Below are 23,858 nucleotides of genomic sequence, written 5' to 3' on the forward strand. Positions count from 1 at the left end.
GCTCAGCACCTGAAGGAACCGAGCTCTCTCCCTCTCTCCCTCCCTTTCATGGAGTCCCAGCCTGCACATGGTCACCCTAACTAGTGTATCTGTCTGCATCTGCCCCCTTTTCTCCTTGTCCCTTCACACCTTGCACAGACACCTCCCTTGTCAATGGCACTCTTAACTGAAACCTCTGCATGAGAACCATGGACCCAGATTCAGACGTACTTTCCAAACAGAACTGTTCTTGCAGACCCCACCACCCTCAAAATTAGATAAACAGGAAATAGCTAGTCCACCCACCCACCCCAGTGGCTGGCACTGCATCCATTCATCCCAGGGATAAGAGTGTAATAAATGACAGCCACTGCAGGGAAAGGGGTTCTTCAGTGGACAAGCGGCTAGGCACTAGAACACAGTGAGAGCCCCACTCAGAGCTCCGTCCCGATGCAGGACACACACAGGTGAGAGCCACAGAGCACTGGAGGAAGTGGAGATGAGCTATTGGGTCCAGGTCTCTTTAAAGCATTTCATAACATGAAAAGCTCATGAAAGAAAAGTAGACTTGATTACAGTGATGAGACAAAAAACGAACTTTTAAAGAACAACAGGAGACAGGAAAAAACAAGGAAAATATTTACAGCACAGCTAAGAAAACTAAAAATAGTTTCGCATACTTTCTGTGTAAGAAAAACAAATACCGAACAGATCAAAGGGCTAAGCACAAAACAGCTCATAAAAAACATGAGTAGCTAATAAGTAGAAAAAGTATTTAACATCCTACTTAAGAAATGAAAGTTCAAATGACAATTAGAAAACACTTATTTCTTCCCAAAATGGCAAAAAGGAAAAAAATAATGAAAATATGCCATCTTGATGAGTTTAGGAAAAGGGAATATCCAAGCACTAGGTGAAGCTGCCAATTGGCACACGGTCTCCGGAGGGCGGGGCTGTGCTCCCAGGGCAGACTGCCCAGCAGTCCTCACAAGCACTTGTTCACAAAAGACATCTCTCTACTAGGACTCTAGATACTGCTGCTGAGTGACACTACCCACAGAACATCAGGGATTTCATGCTCAGTCCCAGGACTGGGTGGTAACAGGGGACACGGTTTGGGGAGTGCCGGGCCCTGTTACGGCCACCAGCCACGCGAAGGGGAAACGGGGGCTCGTGCACAGGCTACTCACCACCATGTTGTATGCATCAGGAACTTCTGTTTCAAACTGAAATTTTCCACCCTGGTAGTAACCCTCATCTATCAAAAAAACACAAAACAAAACAAAAAATCCTTTAAATTAAAAAAAAAAAAAGGAAACAAAAGCAAACACCATGTTAGGATATGGCAAACACAGAGGAGTAAGAGTTCACAAGAGGACTCAGGGTCCTTCGTCAGGCTACCAGATCCTGCCCGACCCGGTTCAGACACCGCTCCACTATGCCTGCCTGCTCTGGCCTCCTCCCTGGCCCCATGTCCTCCTCCTCCTGAAGACTGGCTCCTCCTCTTCAGTCTCCAGAACCCTGACCTAAGCAGCCTGCTCTTACCTGGGCCCACCTATTCTGCACCGCAGCACCCAGCATGTCCCCTCATCACATCTCATGACAGGTAACGCCTTATTTAAGTTATGTGGTCACCTGTTTGCTGCTGGTCTCCCCACAAGAATGTCAGTTCCATGGAGTAAGAGACTAGTGGTGACTGCTGAACCCCCAGTGCCTGGCACATGGCCTCTGGCTGCTTAACAAAGGTTTACTAGGACAGACCCTGTGCAGGGCACTGCTCCAAGCCCTGGGGACACACCCTTGAACCAGACAAAATTGCTGCCTCGCTAATGTTCCTGGTCAACAGCTGGGGGGGCAGGCATGCAGGAGGCCCAGATTTGCAGTGGCACCTCCATGCCACTCCCCAGGTCTGCAGACCCCACAGCACTGTGCCAATGCCCTTAACTGTGCCACCAGACACTCTGCCTCTTCTAGAGTCCACCTGCAGGTGAGGCAGGTTCCTGGGTGTAAACGCTGCGAGCTGCCGCCAGCAGAGGGCGCCGGGGACGAATGTGCACCAGCCTGGACATGCCCAGCAGTAATTAAATTCTACAATTTGACAAAATTAACCCATCTTTAAAACAAAGGTTCAACTTCCCCCAAATTATTTCTCATCAGGAACAAATCAGCAATACTACATCTTACCGCTTCCCTCAGCTGTTTACACAAAATAAACATTTAATATCTGCTGCTTGCATTTGATTTTGTTGTCCAACTAGCTTTTATTTTAAGCCAGTCTTTCTGTGGTTTCTTTCTTTGGTATTACGCTTAAAAGGTCTTTCCCAGCTCTGGCTGGTATTTTTCACTGGTTAGAACATTGGTGCTTGAATTGAAGGGTCATGGGTTCAATTCCCAGTCAAGGGCACTTACCTGGGTTGCAGGTTCAATCCCTGGCCCTCATCGGGGCGTTTGTGGGAAGGAACCAATTGATGTATCTCTCTCACATCGATGTTTCTGTCTCTCTCTGTCTGTCTCCCTCCCTCCCTTCCACTCTATCTAAAAATCAATGGAAAAATATCCTCAGGTGAGGATTAACAACAAAAAATGATACCAGAATTTAATAAATGAATTTAGCAAGGTAACAAGACACATAATCAATATATTTTAAAAAATCAAATGCATTACTTGGCCGGTGTGGCTCAGTGATTGAGTGTCAACCTATGAACCAGGAGGTCACGGTTCAATTTCCAGTCAGGGCATATCCCCAGGAAGGGGCGTGCAGGAGGCAGCCGAAAATGATTCTCTCTCATCACTGATGTTTCTATCTCTTTCTCTCCCTTCTCTGAAATCAATAAAAAAATATTTTTAAATTATCAATTGCATTTTTATATACTAATAACAAGTAAAATAGAAATTTTTTAAATACCATTTACAACAACTTCAAAAAATAATGAATCCTTAGTGACATATTTAACAAAGTGCTTGCAGGACCTATATATACATTAACACTACAAAACGCTGCCAAGAGAAAGTAAAGAAGGCCTAAGTAAATACAGATGTTCAGCATGCTCATGGATTGGAATACTCAATATTGTTAAGATGTCACTTCTTGTTGGACTGATGTATAGTGTCAACACAGTCTCAATAAAAATTAAATCCACGATGAGATACAATTTCCCACCCAAACACTGATAAGTACGTAAGACAGTAGGAGAGTCAGAAATTGTCACACATTGCTAGTTGGTGTATGGTACAACCACTTTAGAAAGTTTCTTAAAAAAATTAAATATATCTTTCCCATGACTCAGATATTCCATTCTTTTTAAAATATATATATATTTTTATTGATTTCAGTGAGGAAGGGAGAGGGAGAGAGAGATAGAAACATCAATGATGAGAGAGAAAGAGAATCACTGACTGCCTGCCTCCTGTATGCCCCACACGGGACCAAACCTTCAACCTGGGCATATGGCCTGACTGGAATTCTCTCTCATCATCATTGATGTTTCTGTCTCTCTATCCCTCTCTGAAATCAATAAAAAAAGTATTTTAAAAAAATTAGTGCATTTTATTGTTTGTAATTTTATACCCCAATAAATGTACTTACAAAGGAAAACCTAAAATTAAAATAATAATTGTTATTTATGTCCACAGCCCCCTCTGCCTAAAAGCCTCCACACCACAGTGGGGCAGGCTGAGGGACCTCCACAGACCAGCTGGGCAACTATGACCTAACGGGCCCAGTGTGTCAAACCTCACAGGAGGCTCTGGGGAAGAGATGAGCCAGTGTTTGGGGTTTTTGCTTTGTTTTGTTTCGTTTCACTTGCTAGTATTTTTTGTTTTCTTTTGTGAGTCCATGTGAAGACTTTGTTTTCTCCTAAATTCATTTCTTCTCCTCTGTCACCAAATTTCAGTTCCATCTTTTCTCTGAAGAGCACATTTATTTCCAAGCATGAGGGACACTCCAAAAACCACCAAAACTGAAATGTCATCAAGTTGCCCGAAGCCAGTCGAAGAGCTTTGAGCTTCAAATGCAGAAGCAGCTCTTCCACCCTGAGCACCAGTGCTGAGATGGCACACAGTCATTCCTGGGCTTTCGGACTCGGCCCCAAGATTACTGGCTGCAAATGATCCAGTGTCAACACCACCTGCTTCATCCATCCTTAAAACTCTACTTCTTACGCACATCTCTGTCAGTTTTTTTAATGCTAAAAGGAGTGTGACTCCAGAAAGTCTTTTAAAAACCAGGCTATCGGGCCAGTGTTCAGGGCTGGCAGATAGCAGCCCTGCTTCTCTTAACCAAGGGCAGGAGCCACAGGCTCTCTGACTCAGTATGTGAGGAGCACGCTGGGCACAGCTCCAGGCGACAATCGTGTCCCTGACATGCACATATCACAAACAGAAATGCTAAATACTCACAGTTACAGGCACAGAAACAAGTTCCTTTTTAACCTGATCCAACAGAGAATACCAAAACCATAACAAATGAGCTCTGTTTTCAAGAACAGAAAGAACATGAAAGACAGTGTCATGTACATCATCACAACATCCATGTAATTAGGGGGGCAGGGAGGAATGCAATTAAAAAAAAAAAAAAAAGAAACACTTAACCAAAGGTTTGACACAAACCCACTCCAGGAAGATAGTGACAAGCATGGCAAAGTCCATGGTGGCTGAGAAGGACACAAAACCAACGCTTGGGCAGGACACAGCCACAGAATCCCTGAGAGCCACTGACAATGCCCAGAAAGGCAGAGGGCAGCCAATGTTTTTACTACAAATACACAACTCTGAGACTGCTTACTCAACAGAGAACCAGTCTTCATCCCCATGACAATTTCTGAAAATACCCTGCACTGGTGATCTGAGTCACCAAGAAACACAAAGTGCTCGGTGCCCTTCAATAAAACCAGCAGAGCATGCAGTGGGTTTTAGGAAGGTGGCCAAGAGTGGTCACCATTTCGCCATTTCAGCTTGACGTGCCAAGTCTGGTTATCTTTGGGCATCAGGCATATGGAACAGCCCATTCAGGTTTAACTCTATGCTAGTGCACTCATCTTAGTGGAAATAGTACCAGAGTGAATTTATGTTCATGTCCCAGAGCAGTTTATGGAACCACCACATGGATTCAATAAATTTTTAAAACTTTTCAAGCACATTTTGAAAATGGGATTTCTCCTATTATAAAAAACATCTTACAGGAAACACACACACACACACACACACACATCACTCTCTCTCTCTCTCTCTCTCTCTCTCTCTCTCTCTCTCTCTCTCTCTCTCTCTCTCTACCTATAGGAAGACAATTCCAGGGCTTATTTGTGGGTCATTATCACCTACTGAAATTCTGCATTCTTTCACTTTTAAATTAGCTAGTGACTCCTGAGTCTGTTTCTCATCCCCTCTCCATCCTCCACATACAGCACCCTCACTTCCTCCACAACATTCCTTTCCCTCTAGTTAATTCCCTTGGTCCTCCCCTTCCCTCCCTCCCTCCCATTGGCACCATACCCACTGCCCAAGGTAATGCTGGCCCTGTGCTGGAACCTGGAACCCTTGGAGCTGCACTGTGAACAGAAAACCACAGTCCTCCCTCCCGTTGCCCAGTGTGACCAGGGAAGAGTCGGGCACCTGCAGCTGAGACACTTATCAGTCCCAAGGAGGACAGCTGGCAATCTGCCCTGTCCACCTGTGCTGCACTCCGCTATCTGTATAATCCTCACAACTGTCCTGGGAGGTAGGCCCGTTCCATCCCACTCCATGCTGGTGGGCTGTGGCTGAGAGGTCAGGAAGTAATTTCATGGTCCCATAGCTGCTACATACAGAGCAGGATCTGAACCCAGAGCGCACACTCCTCACCACACACCAGCAACCTGTCCTTGTTCACTGTGGCCTGGTCTGTCCCTAGTTACTGGAATGAATACCTCAGATTCACAGCATTAGGCTCTATTTGACCACAAAGTATATATCTTGATGTCATATGGAAAGGTCATTACTGTCATAAACTCAAAAAGTTAGAGGACAAATCAAGCCAAAGATTATTTGGGCAGCCTTTAAAATTTGCTGTGTAAGAAGTATATAAGAATATTACCTGGGGTCACAGTTAGCTGAAAGCAATGAAGCTTGTTTGGATCAGGAAAATGCACTTTACATGTACCTGCAAGAGAAATAGCACGTCAGGAAGTTTTGAGGGCTGGTGGCAGCTCCCATGAGGCTAACCTCGAAACACACACCCAGGTTAACGGTGTTGGATCCCCTTGCTTGTTTGATAATTGTGCCAATGTGCTAAACTGGCAAACCAGTGATTTTTCCCATGTGATTTCCTGCTACTGTCTTTTACTACTTAATTCTAGATTGAGATGTTTTCTTTCCTTTAAATGGTCACTAACAATAGAAATCTTTCCATTAATTTCAAGAATCAGGCTACTTTACTTAGAAAAGAAGAAACCATACCTCAGGGAGATTAAAACACATGGATAAATAAAGGCTCACTACACATAGGGAAACCAGAAAAAGAACCCAGGTCAAACTTCTGGTCTGCTCACCTAGCACCAGTCATTCGCACCTACCACAGTAAGTGGCCTATTTGTATAAAGGAATTTAGATCTCCCCACTGTAACTGGGGGTGAGGTAGGGAGAAAAGGAGAAAAGAAGAGGGATATAGCATGTAACCTTTTAAACATTTTTAAAAATTAATTTTAAAGAGGAGAGAGAGAGAGGGAGAGAGAGAGAGAGAGAGAGAGAGAGAGAGAGAGAGAGAGAGAGAGAGAGAGATAAGCTGCCTGCAGGTGCCCTGACCAGGAATCGAACCCGCACCTTTTGGTGTATGGGATGATGTTCCACTCAAATGAGCCACACCAGCCAGGACTAGCATGTAGCCTTTTTAATCTGACATTTTAGCTGTAAGAGCTAAGATGTTTAGTTAAACCTAAGCTATTTAGTTAAAATATTGGTTTGAAAGCCAATTATAAAGTTTTATTATTTTTAATCCAAATTTTTAGGTAAAGCTGAAGCTATACTCTATGGGCTAAAAACCGCAATCTGTAAGATTCATATTCAAAGACAAAATGAACTGTGTTTAAGTGGAAAGTTGTTGTGGTCCTTGATTAAATGTCTACGTGTGTGTAAATGTTCACATTGGGGGTGGGGGAGAAGACATGATGGGAGGAGAAAACAAGAAAATCACTTCTTTTTGTTGTTGTTGTTAACCCTCACCTGAAGATACTTTTCCCACTGATTTTTAGAGAGTGGAAGGGAGGATGGGAAGTGGGGAGAAAGAAACATTGATGTGAAAGAGACACACTGACCAGTTGCCTCCTACACGCACTCTGGCACACACCCTGATTGGGGCCCTGGGACCAAACCTGCAACCCAGGAAGGTACATGCCCTTGACTGGGAATCAAACCTGAGACCCTTTGGTGCAAGGGCCGACGCCCTAACAACTGAGCAACACCACCAGGGACACTTCATTTTTTAATTAGAAAAATGTCCTTAGATACAAAATTTTAAAAGAATAGGAAAAAAGGCCCAGCCAGTGTGGCTCTGTTGGCTAAACATCATCCCATGCACCAACGTCACCAGTTCAATTCCCAGTCAGAGCATATGCCTGAGTTATGGGCTCAACCCCCAGTAGCAGGCATGAAAGAGACAGCCAATAGATGTTTCTCTTTCACATTGATGTTTCTCTCCCTCCCCTCTCTCTCTAAAAATATCAATAAAGCCCTAACCGGTTTGGCTCAGTGGATAAAAATATCAATAAAAACGTATTTTTTTAAAAAGGAAAAAAGCCCCAGCCTGTGGCTCAGTTGGAATGTCGCCTCCGTACACCAAAAAGGTTGTAGGTTCAATCCTTGATAGGGGTTGTGTACAAGAGGCAACTGATGGATGTTTCCCCCTCTCCTTCCCTCTCTAAAACTAGTTAATAAAAAAATAAAACAAAAACAAAATGAAAAGATTCCCAGGTAAGAATTAAAAAATATATATATAGGGAAAAAAGAGAATAGTATAATGAATTATTATACTATTGACTAATAGTATAATAGTTCACCCAGCTTCAACATTTTGCCAATCTTGCTCTGTCTAACCTATCCAAATACATGATTATTTGTTTGTTTTCCCAGAACAGTTGAAAGCAAATCATTTATAAATACTTCAGTAGGTAGAAAGGTAACCTTTTAATAGAATCCCAAGATACTTCCTTCTAGTTCTGACTAGAAGAAAACTTTGAGGTCAAGCAATCCAATGACTTTTAAGACATTTTTTACTGGGACCCAAATAAGAAACAGTTCATATCACAGCCCACTATACCCATAAATACTATATATTAAAAATGCTTTAAAAATATGAACTTACCCTTAGAAACTGATTTCATGACTACTGAAGGGTGTACCCCACGATTATCTTTCCAGCTTTAGGTGGAAATGGGCCCCCTCTCTCCCCAGTCAGATGGGCACTCTGTAGCCTTTGCCCAGACTGGGAGACCCACTTGTAAAACATTTCACCCACATCACACACATCCTCAGTATCAGAACCATTTTTAACCAAGTATGACGAGAAAAAGTTCTAATTCAGAAAAACATTTAAATGGCCAAAGCTTTCAGACTTTGAAGGTCTTAAGAAAGGAACGTTGCCACATATCACAGGTTCACTACTGCCTGGATAGCAAGCCTGCTCAGGAGTGAGGGCTGCACATGGTCTGAGTGGGAGAACCAAGCAGGGGTGGGGACCTGGTGACATCAGCCAGTACAGCCATCCTACCTCAGCACAAAGATAAATGAGCACTTTCTGGACCAAAATGGTACATCATCACTAGCAAAACTAGGGCTGTCCATTATTGATTTATAGACCTTTTCACTCAAAGAGGACGTGGGCAGATAGGAAACCTAGCCGAACGCACCTCTGCTACAGTGAGGAGAGAGACACCGCTTGCTACGGTCAGAAAGACTCATCTCCTCCTATCACAGCCTTGAAAATAGTCTGTTCCCTGCCTGCACAAAATTAAAGCGTATTCCTACCATACATGAAATACAGGTTATTAAAACGCACAAGTTTCTCCATGCAATTACTTTTTAGAACTAATGCTGGATGGGGAGCTATACTTACAAGGTAAGTTAGCTTCAAGTTCTGCAACCTCTGTAGAAACAAAGAGATTATTGTTAATATCAGTCAACTACTCCACATGAAATTACCAACTCTAAATTCGCAATTTCTGTCAGAACTGAGGAAAAAATAAGTAAACTGAAAAAAAACCAAACCCTACACTTGGCCTCAAGTTTAGAGTTTAAGCCATGAAGTTGCTTTCAAATATACAAAGTGACATGTAGGATGCCACCAAATACATCCAAGGGCCCTTGAGAGTTTACTTTCAAAATGAAAACCATAACATTAACACAGAAATTACCTCTAGGTAATTTCTAAAACCTTGTTCCTCCCAAGTATAGACGCTCCTTCCCTCAAAATTGATTTATTTATATACCTGTGTCTCTTCTCTTCCAGCTTCTCAGACCTGCCTTCCCATGATGGCTCACCTACTGTGTGCTGCACTTTTCAATGAGAGAACTCGTCTGCTGGGGCCTCACCTGTGCCCGTGCCCATGCCCTTGGAGCTGCATTCCTTGGCCCCAATGCTCTCCTCCAGGGCCTGTTCTATCAGTCACTACAGCACTGAAGCCCAGCACCCTCTGCCAGCACAGAGCTACAAACCCCCAGCCATCCTGCTACTACACAGCTGGTCTTGGGGGGGCACCCAGAAATAACTGGGCAGGCCAGTGCTCTCTGCCTCAGGCATAACAGAACGTGCTGGGATTCCCTTCAGCTGTGGAGACTAAAAGGAGGAGGAGGGTTTGAGTGGGCTCCAAAGAAAAAGTAGAATTTAGTCCAGTAGAGGTGGAGGTTAGCGATGTGCAAAAGCATAGAACACTGACAGGCACAGAGGCCAAGCAGTGTGGTGCTCGGGAAAGGAGGCCAGGATCGTGGAGGTCCCAAGAGCATGGCTCAGAATTCTAAACTATATCCTGCAGCAACAGCAGCCAAGGAAGATCTCTGAACCAAAGTTCCTAAGCTTGGCCTCAAGAGGACCACTTTAGGAAGGGCACAGCGAAGGCCAGGTGACCTGTGAGCTGGGCACTCGGATGGCAGCAAGGGCCTGGCAGAGGCAGGGTGCTTGAGGGCAGAGCATGGAAGGAGCTGCCAGCTGTGTGGGGCGAGAGGAGTCCAAAATGGAGCATAGGGCTGGGAAGCCCTGGGAGAAATAAGCTGAAGTCTGGGTGCATGACCAAGTCAGGGTCGAGGAGCCCCTGTAGAGTGATGCCACCTGAGGTCATGAGACCAACAAAAGTGGGGAGACTGGTGAAAAAACCTCAGGAGAAAGCAGAGCCCAAGAAGCCGGGAAAGTTAATAGTAAGAAACAGGTGGAAAACTATGGGGAAATGTGGTGATTCATGAAAGAGAGGACAGACTGGTCCAAGGGGAATGAGGCCCAAGGCATAGCCAGTGGGTGTGATGGACCCAGCTGAGGACATTCAAAACAGCAGGAAGGCAAGTGGAAAGATGAAAACCAGATTTAAAAAACTAAAAAGCAAATGAGTGGTCAAAATATAAATGCTACAGTTATGAAGATTTCTTCAAGTGATGTGAGGAGGGGAGGGGAGGGGAGGGGAGGGCAGAGGCCACCGTGTTTGCAAAGCTGAGTGCTGAGTGCATTAGTGGGAAGACTGGTGGGCGGTTCTGTTCTCAGGCTAAGATTTAGGAAACCCACAGGCCTTTGACTTCAGCTGACTAAGAATCTGGGTAGGGACAGGTGGCCTACGAAATGTATCAGCTTGGGGACCCAGGGGTTTGGAATTGCATCCAGAAAGTGGAGTGGGGCAGAGGAGCCAGGGAACACAGTTCAGGGTGTTATAGCCAATCAGCGGAGCTGGGCGTGGGGAGAGCAGTAACCCTAATCATCCTCTGGCCATGACTGGAAAAGGACCAGGTTTTGTGGTGAAATGCAAGCCCGGGAGTCTCCCTTCTTGGCAGTGATATGTTGTACATTCAAACATCCACTTAACAAAACATCATGGAGAGCCCGTGAGAAGTTCAGTATCATTACTCTCATAACGACCACAGTGATCTTCAGTTTTGGCCTCCTGACTGGCCTACTATTGCCCTACCCTAGAGCAGGGTGCTCACGAAAGAAAGTGGGGTGTAGAGGACCACAGCACTCTGCACTCCGAGGCATCCACACCAGGTCCTCTGACGGGGAGGGGCAAGGGCCTTGCTCTGCTCCAACAGCTCACAGAGGATTTCATTGTATCAGAAAAGCAGACATTTTATAAATGAGTCATTCATATTAACAATTTTAAAAGTTATCATATAATTAAACTATGTTTTTAAGGCAAATTTTATTTACATATTTTATTATACTATTATTTAACTTTTTATTGATAAGAATTTGCAAGAAACGGTCCTTGAGGCCTTTCTTTTGAGATAGATGCTGGCCACAGGAACCAGGCTTTCTCTGGGGGCCTATCCCATCTACAGTCAGGGGAGCTCTGCTCGCCCAGCTTTACAAAAGCCCAGTGAAATGTGCCCAGAGGACTTGGGGGAGGGGGCACTAACAGAAGTGAAATGTTTGAGAAGACATTCTAGTGCTAAGGGAAGAGAGGAGGTCTGGACGCAGGGTGGCGGGGAGGTGCTGACCAGGGCATGATGATGACAGAGCCACAGAAGCAGCCCCCACACCGCTGGCACAGGCGGAGGACGCCTCACTCTAGGACAGGGATTCTCTACCCTGCAGCAATGCCACTCACCCGGGGAGATTTTTCCTGACCTTTTCAACAGCTTTAGTGAGTACAATTTACACACTAAAAAGACCTACTTAAGTGTATGATTCAATGATTTTTAGTAAAATCTGGAGTTGTGCTTCCATTGCCACAATCTAGAACAGGATGGGGAATGTCTGGCCAGAGGGCCATATAAGGCCCGAGAAATCATTTGGTCTGGCCCTGCCAAGGTATTAGGGGTGAGTTAATTAAATGTTTGACCAAGGATAGCAGGCCAATTTTTAAGTTGATAATTTTGTATGTTATAGATACACAAATGGCCCTTGGCAGAGAAATGGTTCCCACCCCTGACCTAGAACCTGCAGAGCAAACCCTGCCCCCTCAGCAGCCCTGCCAGGCCAATACACCAGAAGTTCTAGGTGGGGCCCAGGCCTCTGAGTTGCTACTCTCCCCAGGTACAGGAAATTGCTGTCAGCTGTTGTGCCAAGCTATATTTATACACAGCTGGTTACACAGACTTAACAAGTTCATACTATAGTCTAGACCTGTGGTCGGCAAACTGTGGCTCGCAAGCCACATGCGGCTCTTTGGCCCCTTGAGTGTGGCTCTTCCACAAAATACCATGGCCTGGGCGAGTCTATTTTGAAGAAGTGGCGTTAGAAGAAGTTTAAGCTTAAAAAATTTGGCTCTCAAAAGAAATTTCAATCGTTGTACTGTTGATATTTGGCTCTGTTGACTAATGAGTAGGTAGGTACATTGTTATTAACTTAATTAGGGTACTCCTAATTTTGTGGAAGAGCCACACTCAAGGGGCCAAAGAGCCGCATGTGGCTCTCGAGCCACAGTTTGCCGACCAGGGGTCTAAACTTAAATTCCTGATGAGCCCTTGAATGAGCACTAAACTTAAATTCCTGCTTGCATTTCCACGGTCAGTGTGACTCACTCAAGGAAGGTGGACAGGGCCGGGAAGAGCCCTCAGACCCAGTCCATCAATGACTGCCACCACAGGCAGGACATCTGCAGGCTTCTGGTCCAACAGTGGCCCTCAAGGAATAGCATTCTGGGGGCACAAGGACTTCAATAAAGATGCCAGGTACTCTAATTCAGGCCACTATACAAGACAAAACGAGCCACAGAAGCTACGCGGTGTTGCTCTCGGGGAGCTGTCATAAATGACAACAGTTTCTCTACATCTCCAATGATGGCAAATACTATTCATCAACATCAACAGTTACCACCTTAGAATCCATGTACACTAAGACTCTGACCAAAGAAACAAGTGGACTGCTTTACATGCTTGCGGCCTCTTGGAAAAGCAGCCACCCTTTCCTGCATAACCTTAGTGCCAAAGGACATGACCCCACCCGTTCCATAACAAGAAATTCAGATAGTTTTACCCTGCTTAAGGTTTCACCTGTCCCAAGATGCTAACACCTCCACTGCACACTGGCCCGGCCTTTCTGGGAGGCACCTGGCACCTTGCACAATTCCGTGGCTGCACAACTTCCTTCTGAGAAATGAGACTCTTTTCCTTTCTAACTAAAGATCAAACCACAGAGCCCACTTGAAGCATGACTGCACAGAAAGATCAGATGAACCTGCATTCTCTCCATGGCGGAGAATGAACAGACTTGCCCAGCCCTGGGACAGTACCTGGCTCTAAGCCTGGCACACACAGGGTGCTCAGGAAGTGCTTGACAAACAAGCACACTTGTTGGCAAGATGGCAGTGAATGTCCTGAGGCGTGAGGAGCCTTTCTCCTGGGATAGCTGGGGACAAAGGCTGCACACGGATTCATTCCCTTTAGAGCCGCTGATTCTAGACCTGAGCTTGAACTCAGTCAACTCAGTTCCAAATCTCCACACTTAACAAAGACTAACATAGGCAAAAAGTGCCCGCCAGCCTGCTGGAGCCCCTTTACGGTCTTTGGGGGTCAGAATCAGTAGACTGACAGCAAGCAGGCACTAAGTTTGCTGGGTGGACAAGTGAAAGAACAGGGACAGACATACTCCCACTGCATGAAAAGGACCACCTTCTGAAAGACAAGAAGTCAGCAGTTCTGCCTGAGGGCATTTTGGGGAGGTGGGAACACCATCAGACTCAACAGCCCCACAAAGGTCCAGCAGGAACGCAGCACCAACTGCCCTTTGGCTGAAAGCACTGGCTCCCCAGTCAGGCTGACCTGAGTTGGGGCCAACAGGAAATGCACAGGATCTGACACCCTTCCCCCAGGGTCCCCAGCTCACAGGGTTCAGAGCAGGCAGTGGCCCTCAATCCTGGCCCAGACCACTGGATTGTTCTACACTCCCCATTTCTGAGCTGGAAGACATCCTTGAGAACCATCCTGGGGGTTCAAATCAAGAGCTGGTGTGGTGAAGGTGTCAGTATGGTAGAGGGTGGGCGTGGCGGCAGCACCTCACTTGGCTGGGCCCTTGGGACCTGAGTCTCTTTCCTGGATGCTCGTTGCTCTGAGACAGGTTCTGGTGCATCCAAGGAGAACTGACTCCAGCCTTCTGCTGCCCTTCAGAACTGGACCTTGCAGGTCCTGGAAGACACCTCCTGCCCTTAGAGAAGGGGCAAAGTCCAGCGTGGCGAGCCCCAGCAGGCTACCCAGCTATGTCAGGGCTGGATGTGTGTGGGAGCCTCTCTTCTCTGCCCTTGCACTCTGTCCTGCTCCTTCATTCCTGCTTGCTGGGCCTGCCCGAGAGCCTGCCCTGCCCCAATATGTGGGTCCAGCTGTCCTCCTGCACTAAAGCTGCCTCCAGCAAGTTTCTCAACCCCCTGAGTCCAGCTTCAAAATGAACCACCACCCAGCAAAATTAGCAAAGGTCAGACTAGATTTGCACTAGAAAGTGCCCAACAGAGGGCCAGGCCCTGAGAGCTTAGTGTACAAAGCTGCTATAACCATGATGGGGGTATGGTCAACCAGACTGCACAGTACACCTGCCAGCTTCCCACCTGTTCCTCCTTAGCAAAGGTCTGGACCATCCTCACTGTAACTCCCCAGGCACCAAAACACCCTCCACTCCAAGGACCACAACAACACGCATCAAACCCTTTTCCAGGTGCTGCCTGGTTCCTGCTTCCTCTGTAGATGGAACCCTTGAGCCAGCACCTGGAAAAGAGACTCAGGTCCTAAAGGGCCCACCCAAGTGAGGTGTTGCCACCACGCCACCCTCTGACCCCACAGGATAAAGCTGCTTAGAAAACCCACTGCAGCCCAGCGCTCTCCCCGACAGAACAGGCAATGCCAAAATATTGTATAGAATGATTCTTACTCTACCAGGAGGCATAAGCCAGAGCTGAGTCAACGTTCGGGGGCAGCAGAACAAGGAAGCATGCGCCCCTGAACCTGAGGCCTTCCTGTTCCCGTTCCTTCCCAAGCTGAGCACTGCTTTGTTTCCGAGAAGGCCCAACACAGCACGTGTATACACAGCGCGTGCATACGCATGGCTCCCCTGCCACACTCAGTGTCAGGGTATCAAATACCAGTCACCCCCACCGTGTCTGCCTAAAAGAACACGAACACAGACAGTTCTAACAAACTACTCACACACCAAGTGCTTCCTAGCTCCTCACACTTAAGAAATGAAAACATTTGTCATAAGCTCTTTCAAGGCAGGGCCGTTTCTCCCTCAACTCTGTAGTCCTCGACCCTAAGAAACTGCCTATGCACCTGAGAGCTGTAAGTCTGTGCAATGAGTCACGCAGAAGCTGCACACAAACGCATGTGATCCACAGCCCTGGGACGACGTGCTGTTAATTCTGCAAGGGGAACTAAGTCTGCACAGGCTCTCCTCGGGCTTTGACTTGACTAAATGGAGAAGGATCCTAAGAGATTACCCAATTCCACTCCCTCCCTTGGTGCTGAGGAGTCCAGAAGGAACAAAGACCCCTCTCCCAGGAGTCAACAATGACAGCACTGAGACCAGAGTGGTAGACGTGCTCAGTCTCAGGACTTTACTCCTGCCACCAGCACCCTGGCAGCCCCACAGAGAATACTCCAAGTACATAAGACACACCAGTTTCTAATCCACTTCCTCACCAGCAGCACTCCCACAGCACACAGGTTGTAAGTAATAAGTGGTTACACTTTAACATATTTTCAAACAAGCTGCTTCACACCCCAACAGAGCCCCCAGCAGCCTTCATGTTGTTGTGGGATAAAAGAGCTCACATGGACGTCATCACCTTTAACGAGCAGTCTGTCTCTCACAGACACCCTCCGAGTGGAGTCAGAGGCTGTGGCTGACGTCCGGGACCCTTTGAGACCATCATCCCGCTTCAGTTTGCTCGCCAGCGTCAGCATTACTGCTGCCTTTACCCTGAAAGACAGATGGAAGCTTAGTTAAGAACAAATCTCTAGACAGCAGTTGAATACTGACTACAATGATGTAAGTGGTTTTCATTTTTTTCTTTAGTTATAGAAAAAGTTAGCATATTAGCTACATGAAGACTGGATTCCTTCATAATAAATTTGGGTAATCTCTACACCACCCTCTATAAGTCTAATTTTTTAAAGTATGAGTTAAAATGTTTAAAAGGGAGTTTAAAATTTTTAAAATGGATTTAACACTCACTGGGTGCCAGGCCCTGGGGTATGGTGGGGACAGAGCTCCAGAGCTCACAGTCTAGGGGAGCCTCCACTGACAGGTTCCACTTGGGCTCACCACTGTCCATGTGAGTCTGCCCTTCCCCACTGCAGGGACATGCACCTGTGTGTGCCCCGCATGCTGGGCACATGGCAGACTAGGGGGGTTGTCAGCCTCTGGTGAGGAGAAGACACTGTGATGCTTTGCTTTCCTTCTTCCTTTAAGAAAGGCGGGGCTAGAACCTTAATAAGCATCTTCACATTTATTTGTTGCTTTTTATTTACATTTTTAGGCAATATCAACATCAAGATTAAGTTATAACCGATGCCCCCAAAATAGATTCTCTTTGCTGGCTGCTTCCAACCCATCTGTGTTTCAGATTCCCACTGAGAGCTCACAGGTAAGAATAATAAAGACCAACAAGGTGATGTACCTGACTGCTTGGAAGAAAGGGCTCAAGAAATGTCACTAAATCTGTACAGGTATCACTGTCTTTTAGAACAGCGGTCGCCAACCTTTTGGACCTCACGGACCACCAGTGGGCCACAGACCACCGGTTGGTGACCGCTGCTCTAGAATCTGCCCTCCGTTTCTATGTAAGATGCCATTCACCTGCCATGCCTCCTAGTTCTTACTTGCTTTGACACAGTTGGAAAGGGACTCAAGCTTCTTCTGACTATGGACACAAATTGGTTCCCAGACCAGTATTTCCATAATTTCCTGCATTACCTTAACATCAATTTCTTTCAATAACACTCTGATCATTTTCTTTTCTTTTCTTTTTTTTAAATATTTTTATTGATTTCAGAGAGGAAGGGAGAGGGAGAGAGAGATAGAAACATCAATGATTAAAGAGAATCATTGATTGGCTGCCTCCTGCACGTTCCCCACTGGGGATTGAGCCTGCAACCAGGGCATATGCCCTGACCAGGAATCGAACCGGTGACCTCTTGGTTCCTGGGTCGATGTTCAACTGCTGAGCTACACCCGGCTGAGCCACTCTGATCATTTTCAAGAGAAAATGACCTAAAACTTCCAGAGGGCCCTAGCTGGTTTGGCTCAGTGGAAAGAGCGTCGGCCTGTGGACTGAAGGGTCCTGGATTCGATTCCAGTCAAGGACACATGCCTGGGTTGCCAGCTCGATCCCCAGCAGGGGGCAGGCAGGAGGCAGCAGATCGAAGATTCTCTTTCATCATTGATGTTTCTATCTCTCTCTCCCTTCCTCTCTGAAATCAATAAAGGTATGTAATACATAAATAAAAATAAAAATAAACCTTCAGAGGAAAACTTGATCTAAGCACAGAACCATTAGTTTGAGGCTAAGATCTTTAAAGGCAAAATATGTACAAGGGTATCTCTCCTTCTGGGTATTTTTTACCATTTTAACCCAAGTCCATTATATAGCTTCTCACACCATCTTCTATATCCCCCCAGAGACTGTAAGGTTTTATTTTCTATTATTTGTGCCATGAAAACAACATATTAAATATCTTCTGAATTGTGACCTCTGCAGACACATGTGTGCAACACACACATGTGCATGCACACACATTCACACCTCTAACCCCTTAAAGAATCACTGGTCTAAATGCTTCAGAAGATAGTTCAATTACACATTAGGGTTCACAAGCTATGAGAATTTCAAATCTGGGAAGGCCTTCTACCCCTCGCACTTTTTACAGATGTGGAACCCGACCATGGGGGCCCGGGGACTAGCTTGTCTGAGGTCACTCGGCTGCCAGAAGCAGTAACCACAGAAATACTAGTTTCCCTTCTGGAGATGATGGGAACATTTTTACCTTGAGTGTGGTGATGGTGCCAAAGGTATATACATCCATCCAGCAATTTGTATACTAGTACTTCAAAACATGTGCAGTTAGTGTACTTCAATTACACCTCAAGAAAGTTGAAAAAAAGGTGAAAGCACACCAACACTAGCTTTTTCATTCCCATCTATCATGTCATCTTTTCAGGTGGATCTATGTAGAGGCATGGACCACAATCAAGGAGCACGCCTTTTCAGGTTTACCCAGAGCAGGGGCTCCCAGTTCAGTTTATAAAGTAACTTCACAAAAGGGGGAGGGGGAGCACTGGGAATGGGAACAGAATGAGAATACCTTTTGGTGCTGCATTAGCCCCCACCTAGAATGATCCATCAGACACCCTTAAGGAGATCTGGACCACAAAGCAGGGCTTGCCTCCCAGCCAAGCCCACTGCCATGCACCAAGAATGAGCACATCAGTCCTACCACATCATCAGGGCCACCTGAGGACGATGGCCAAAACAGGCATCTGTCACTTGGGGTCTGGCTGGAAGCACTTGGTTTTTATCCTCTACCTGACCTTGGCAATGAAATATGGCAAAAAATAAAATAAAAGCACAGCACGTATAGAGTTCAGCAGACAGCACATGAGGAAAGTCACGAGAAAGAGCCCCGTGGAAAAGTCAGGGCACGGGCACATGCCTGGTCCACACCCAGCTTCCTGGGTGGGCCTACTGAGGGAGCCACTCAGAGGGCCCTGGCAAGACTCACCGCACCAAGAAAGGCTCACACCAGCGCTCCTCTGTGCCACTGCAGTCTAAGGACTCTGCTTAGTTCTTTCATAACCCTATTGCCCCACACTCAATTCCTCTCTGGGATAAGCCCACACTCAATTCCACTTAGGTTCCTGGCTTGAGACCTTCAAGTTTGTGGTCCTTGATAAAACATACTGGGCACTGACCATGCAACATATAAAAGAAAATAACACTGGTGTTTCCTCTTCTACATTAGATAATACAAGACTTACTCCCCTAGCATTCTAAGAATTTTAAGTATATAATGACCACCTATTTCTCCACCACCTATATCATTATCATTATCACATGTCACTTTAGGGATAAAAGGCCTAATTTGGAAATGTGTCCATAGGTGCTAAATTAACACTAAACGAAGAGATTTGAAGAAAAAATATTCAAACTTGCCAAGAGGTTTGCTGAACAGCTCCAGTTGATTCAGAATTCTTTTGCTTCTTCAGTATGCTTCATACACTGAAGATCTGGTTCAAAACTAAACTTCCCTTTACTGCAAATAACACTGACTAAGGCAGCATTTTTGGAAACAGATCAGCATTTAGCATGCTCAGTCTCTCTAAATTCCACACATTTAAGTTCCTCCTCTGGGCGGGACTCGCTTTCAGACTGTTCAAAGATCCATATGTGCTATTTACTAGTTTCATCATCAAGTAAGATTGACTCAGCCTACCTGCGTGTACTGGCAAAATCAGACCATGTCACCTGTGCAGGGACATTGGGGCCAGTCAGCTCATAGTGGGGAACTCCTGGTTTACAATTCTTCCTGCCATGAAAAATCCGTCTAAGTGTAAAAGATGGAACTGAATGCAAGTCACTAAGGGAACAACCACACCAGCTTCTCCAGCCAAAGAGGCCCAGATCTGGACCCAAAACAGTCCACACCCCACTCTCCTCCGGCAGAAAGCCAGGGCCCAGGAACCTCCCAGCAGGCAGCGGAGTCACTGGGGTTTGGCTGATCAACCTTTGGAGTCCAATACATTTATCTTCAGCAGTAAACCTGCCCCTTCCTGCACCCTACTACCTGAAAGGCAGGTATGTCAGGGTGACTTGTCCCTGAACACCTCTCCCACCTGTACCCTGCCCCTGCCTCATCCCAAACAGAAGTCCTCTGCACAAGGCAGGCCTGCCTCCTCCCTGTTCCCCAACACCCAGCATGTCATTTCTGGAAGCTTCTGTTCACTGGGATACCCAGGTCCGGAATGCCCTCCTTCCCTTCACCACCCAATCCTACTCCTCGCACAGGAAGAACACATTCCCACCCAGATTCCAGCTTCTCCGCGAAGCCTTCCCGGGCCGCGGCGATCCACCCAGACCCACTCCCGCGCTGGAGGAATGCGGACAGGGGCGGGCCCAGCCCCCTCGGGGACCAGTGGAGGAAACCGAGCCCCGCCGAGGGCAGGGCCACGCCCAAGTTTACACACCAGCGGCACCGGGTCTGGACCCGGGACCAGCTGCACCGATCGTTCCAAGATGTCCTCCGCCCTCCCTTGTCCTCTCCTCCGCCCCCGGGAACAGCTTCCCAGCTCGCCGCGGCCGCCCCCAACTGCGTCAGGTCCCGGGCCGACTCCATGGCGGTCGCAGTCGGACTGCCGCGTCCGAGTCCCGCTCCCGCCGCCACGTCGGGCCAGTGACCTTGGACCGGCGCCCGGCGCCCCGTTTCCTCGGGACAATGCGGCCAGCAGCACCCCCGCGACGGCGGGCCGAGCGAGGGCGGCCGTGTGTGTGCCCGGCACGGCTGGTGCTCCTGCGGGCGGCCCCTCCGGCCCGGCCAGCGCCCCGGCCCCGGCCGGTCCCATTCACGCCGCCCGCCCGGGAGCAGCCGCGCGGCCTGAGGCGGCCCCGGCGCCGCCAGCCTTCGGCCCGCCTGGTGCAGCAGCGCCGCGGGAGCCGAGCCGACTGCAGGCCCGCGACCACCCCTCGCCCGCCGCGGGGCCGCGCGCTCCTCACCTGGGCACCTCGAGACAGGCGAGGCGGGCCCGGCGCCCAACACCATGCCCGGCCGGCGGCGGCGAGACGCGGCCCCTCACAGCCGCACCGGCTCCGGGCGGCGGGACCGGAAGTGGCGGGGCGGAGACTCGACCACTCTCGTCCGCGGCTGCTGGGACTGCGGCGGGCGCTTTAAAAAAAAAATTCAAAGCCCTGAAGAACTTTATTTGGCGCACGAAATGCGAACAACTGCGTGCGCTGAAGTCGGCTGGGCCTCGCTCATTGGCAGAGGGTGCGGCCGGGGGCGGGGCCGGATCTCTCGGTCCTCGCTGATTGGCGAGTGGCGGCTGGGGGCGGGTTCTTCCAGTCCTCTGCGGAGCCTGCGCTTCCGAGCGCCCGGGCCTTTGCGCTTCGTTTCTGCGTCCATTCATTTCGCCCTGTGCTGGGCCTGCTCTGCGTTTCAGAGAGACCCGCGCTGCGCCGGAACTGACCGCCTCGGTGCACGTCCCCGCTGTGTGCCCAGCGCAGTGCCCAGGATGCAGAGGACAGGGCCGACCCCACAGCCTGCAGTGGAGGGGGTGAGAGGGCGGGGCGGTGAGATGTGTAAACAGCCACCCACCCTCGGTGTGCCTTGGCTGAGGCTGCAGAGGAGTGGCTGGGGCCTTTCCTGTGCTTGTCTTAATGGGTTATATTCCTTCTTTCTCCTTTTACACTTTTGTAAAGTACTTTAAAAGTCTCTCAAATTGTACAAACTCTTCTCACGTCCATTTGTGTGATTGGTGATAAGGGGTGGGGGTGGGGGAGCAGCGCTCAGGCAAGGCTCCTGGAGGATGGGCCCTCTGAAAGATGAGGTTCACCACATACACCGGGAGGAAAGAGCCAAGGAGTTGGAATTGTATTTCCAGAAGCCCCGTGGAAAGGTTTGAAACAGTGGAGTGACTTTCTTTCTAAAAACGTCTTCTGGCTCTGAGTGAGCTGGTGGGAGGGGAGGGGGGCCAGGCAGAGAGGAGACCAGAGCCAGGAAGACCAGCCAAGAGCACTGCTCATGGTAGTCCTTCTGTTTGGAACAGGTTCCTCCTTCACCCAGCTAACTCCTCATTTTCTCTAAGTTTGGAGAGGTTGTGCAGTCAGTTCCTCAGGTCCCACTGCCTTTTCCTGCAGCTGCACGTCTGTGATTCTTTCCCCTTCCAGGCTGGGGCCCCAGAGTCAGTGAACATCGCACAGGACAGAAGCAGCCCTAGCAAGCTAATGCACCTGTCATCTCCAGGAAGCATTCCCAGGACGGTTGCTGCCCGCGCAGGTGTGGCCTAGGGTCTGGGCATTTAGGAGGTCTTGCTGAGGGTCCAGACAGGTACCTTCTACCCAGGGCTCCTCGTGGCACACTCTGGATGCTGAACCCACTGTGGCAGCAATGCACTGCTGCCCATGTTTCATATTTTGTGTAGTACCTATACTTTCTGTTACACCAGGTATCAGAACACTCACTTCAGTGAGTGCTGTGGGCAAAATGCCACAAAACACTGTTTTCCCTTAAAAAAAAAACCAAACCCACACAGTTGAAATGTATATCCATTAGTTATGTGAACACTGGAGTGAACAAGGCAGGAACAATCTGGAGCAACTATACCATGTTCTGAGCATTTGTAACGTCCAGGGTGGTGTCTGTGATCTGCATCTTGGGCTGCAACCCTTGAGACCACACTGGCGTCACCCAAAGCAGTCACCTGGCATGTCAAGGCAGTGCCACCTCCATATAGTGTCCCTCCCCTTGCAGCCACAGCTCTCTCTCCCTGTACACTGGGGGAAGGAACCAACATTCTGGGGACTCCTTTCCCAAGTCATGACTAAAATCCCACACCAGAACTCGGTGCAGCGATGCTATGACATCTATCTGTGAAGAGGAGTCACCATTCAGAGTGCACCTGGACCACTGCTTGCTCTGCTGGTATCAGGTGACTTGGCACAATCCCTTAGCTGGGCAGTAAAAGTCCTAAAAGCCTTCGAATCTTTTGACCCAGTAATTTCACTCTAGGGATTGGCCTGAGGAAGTAAGCCAAGAACAGAAAAAGCTCTGGCACAAAAATTTCCATTGTGTTATAGAACTTGGAAGCAACCTCAGGCTCAGCATTAGGGGAATGGTTAACTAAATTACTGCTCATTTACTTACAGAAACATTACACAGCCATTAAGCTTCATCATTACGCAGATTATGTAAAACCACAAACATACTTAATAAGTGAAATAAGTAACATTTAAATTGTTTAAATACCATGACTGCAACTCTGGAAAAGACAAATATATGGGCAGAAACTAGAAGTAAATAAACAAAAATGAATAATTGTTGTGTCTAGATGGTAGGATTATAAGTTTTCCTCTCTTTTTTAAAACCTGTCACTTACTTTGTTTATATGTTATTTTCATAGCAACACAATACAATGGTCTCTTTTAAACACAGTTGATCCTTAATTTGGAAGACAGGTCTTATGCAAAATAAGTAATTTTAATGCTGCTAGTCACTAGAGAAATAAATGTGGAGAAGCTTAAGGCTTCCCAGACAGGTTGTTTAAAAATAGGCAATGCAAATCATGCTGAGAAAGCCTTCCTAAAGTCCAAGAAGAAAAAGTCACTTTGAAATAAATGGTGACTATTAGAGACTAGAGGCCCAGTGCACAAAATTCATGCATGGGTGGGGGGGGTCCCCTCAGCCCAGCCTGCACCCTCTCTAATCCGGGACTCCTTGGGGGATGTCCGACTGCCGGTTTATGCCAGATCCCAGTGGGCCTAAACCGGCAGTCGGACATCCCTCTCACAATCCTGGACCGCTGGCTCCTAATCGCTCACCTGCTTGCCTGCCTAGTCGCCCCTTACTGCTCCCCTTCCCCTGCCAGCCTGATTGCCCCTCACTGCCTCTGCGTGCTGGCCTGATTGCCCCTAACTGCCCCCCCAACAGCCTGGTCGCCCCTAACTGCTCCCTGCTGCCAGCCAGGTTGCCCCAACTGCCCCCCCTCCGGCCTGGTCACCCCTTACTGCCCCCCTGCCAGC

General features: G+C 47.9%; 1 protein-coding gene across 4 annotated transcripts in view; it reads right to left on the reverse strand.

Moving 5' to 3' along the window:
• Positions 1–20,913, reverse strand: part of UBE2F (ubiquitin conjugating enzyme E2 F (putative)) — a 32,200-nt gene extending 11,287 nt beyond the window's left edge. For 2 of the 4 annotated variants that reach the window (XM_054722739.1, XM_028140717.2), the window contains exons 1-5: positions 20,838–20,913; positions 15,915–16,048; positions 9,062–9,091; positions 6,050–6,115; positions 1,170–1,270 (exon numbers count right to left, since the gene is read on the reverse strand). In XM_054722739.1, the coding sequence (XP_054578714.1) occupies positions 1,170–1,270; positions 6,050–6,115; positions 9,062–9,091; positions 15,915–16,032 (315 nt within the window). In that variant the 5' untranslated portion in view covers positions 16,033–16,048; positions 20,838–20,913. The remainder of the gene's footprint in view (positions 1–1,169; positions 1,271–6,049; positions 6,116–9,061; positions 9,092–15,914; positions 16,049–20,837) is intronic. The other 2 variants (XM_008138441.3, XM_054722740.1) reach the window with 2 other exon arrangements.
• Positions 20,914–23,858: the final 2,945 nt, after the last annotated feature.

The sequence above is a fragment of the Eptesicus fuscus genome, chromosome 11, assembly GCF_027574615.1.
Source record: "Eptesicus fuscus isolate TK198812 chromosome 11, DD_ASM_mEF_20220401, whole genome shotgun sequence".
NCBI lineage: Eukaryota > Metazoa > Chordata > Mammalia > Chiroptera > Vespertilionidae > Eptesicus > Eptesicus fuscus.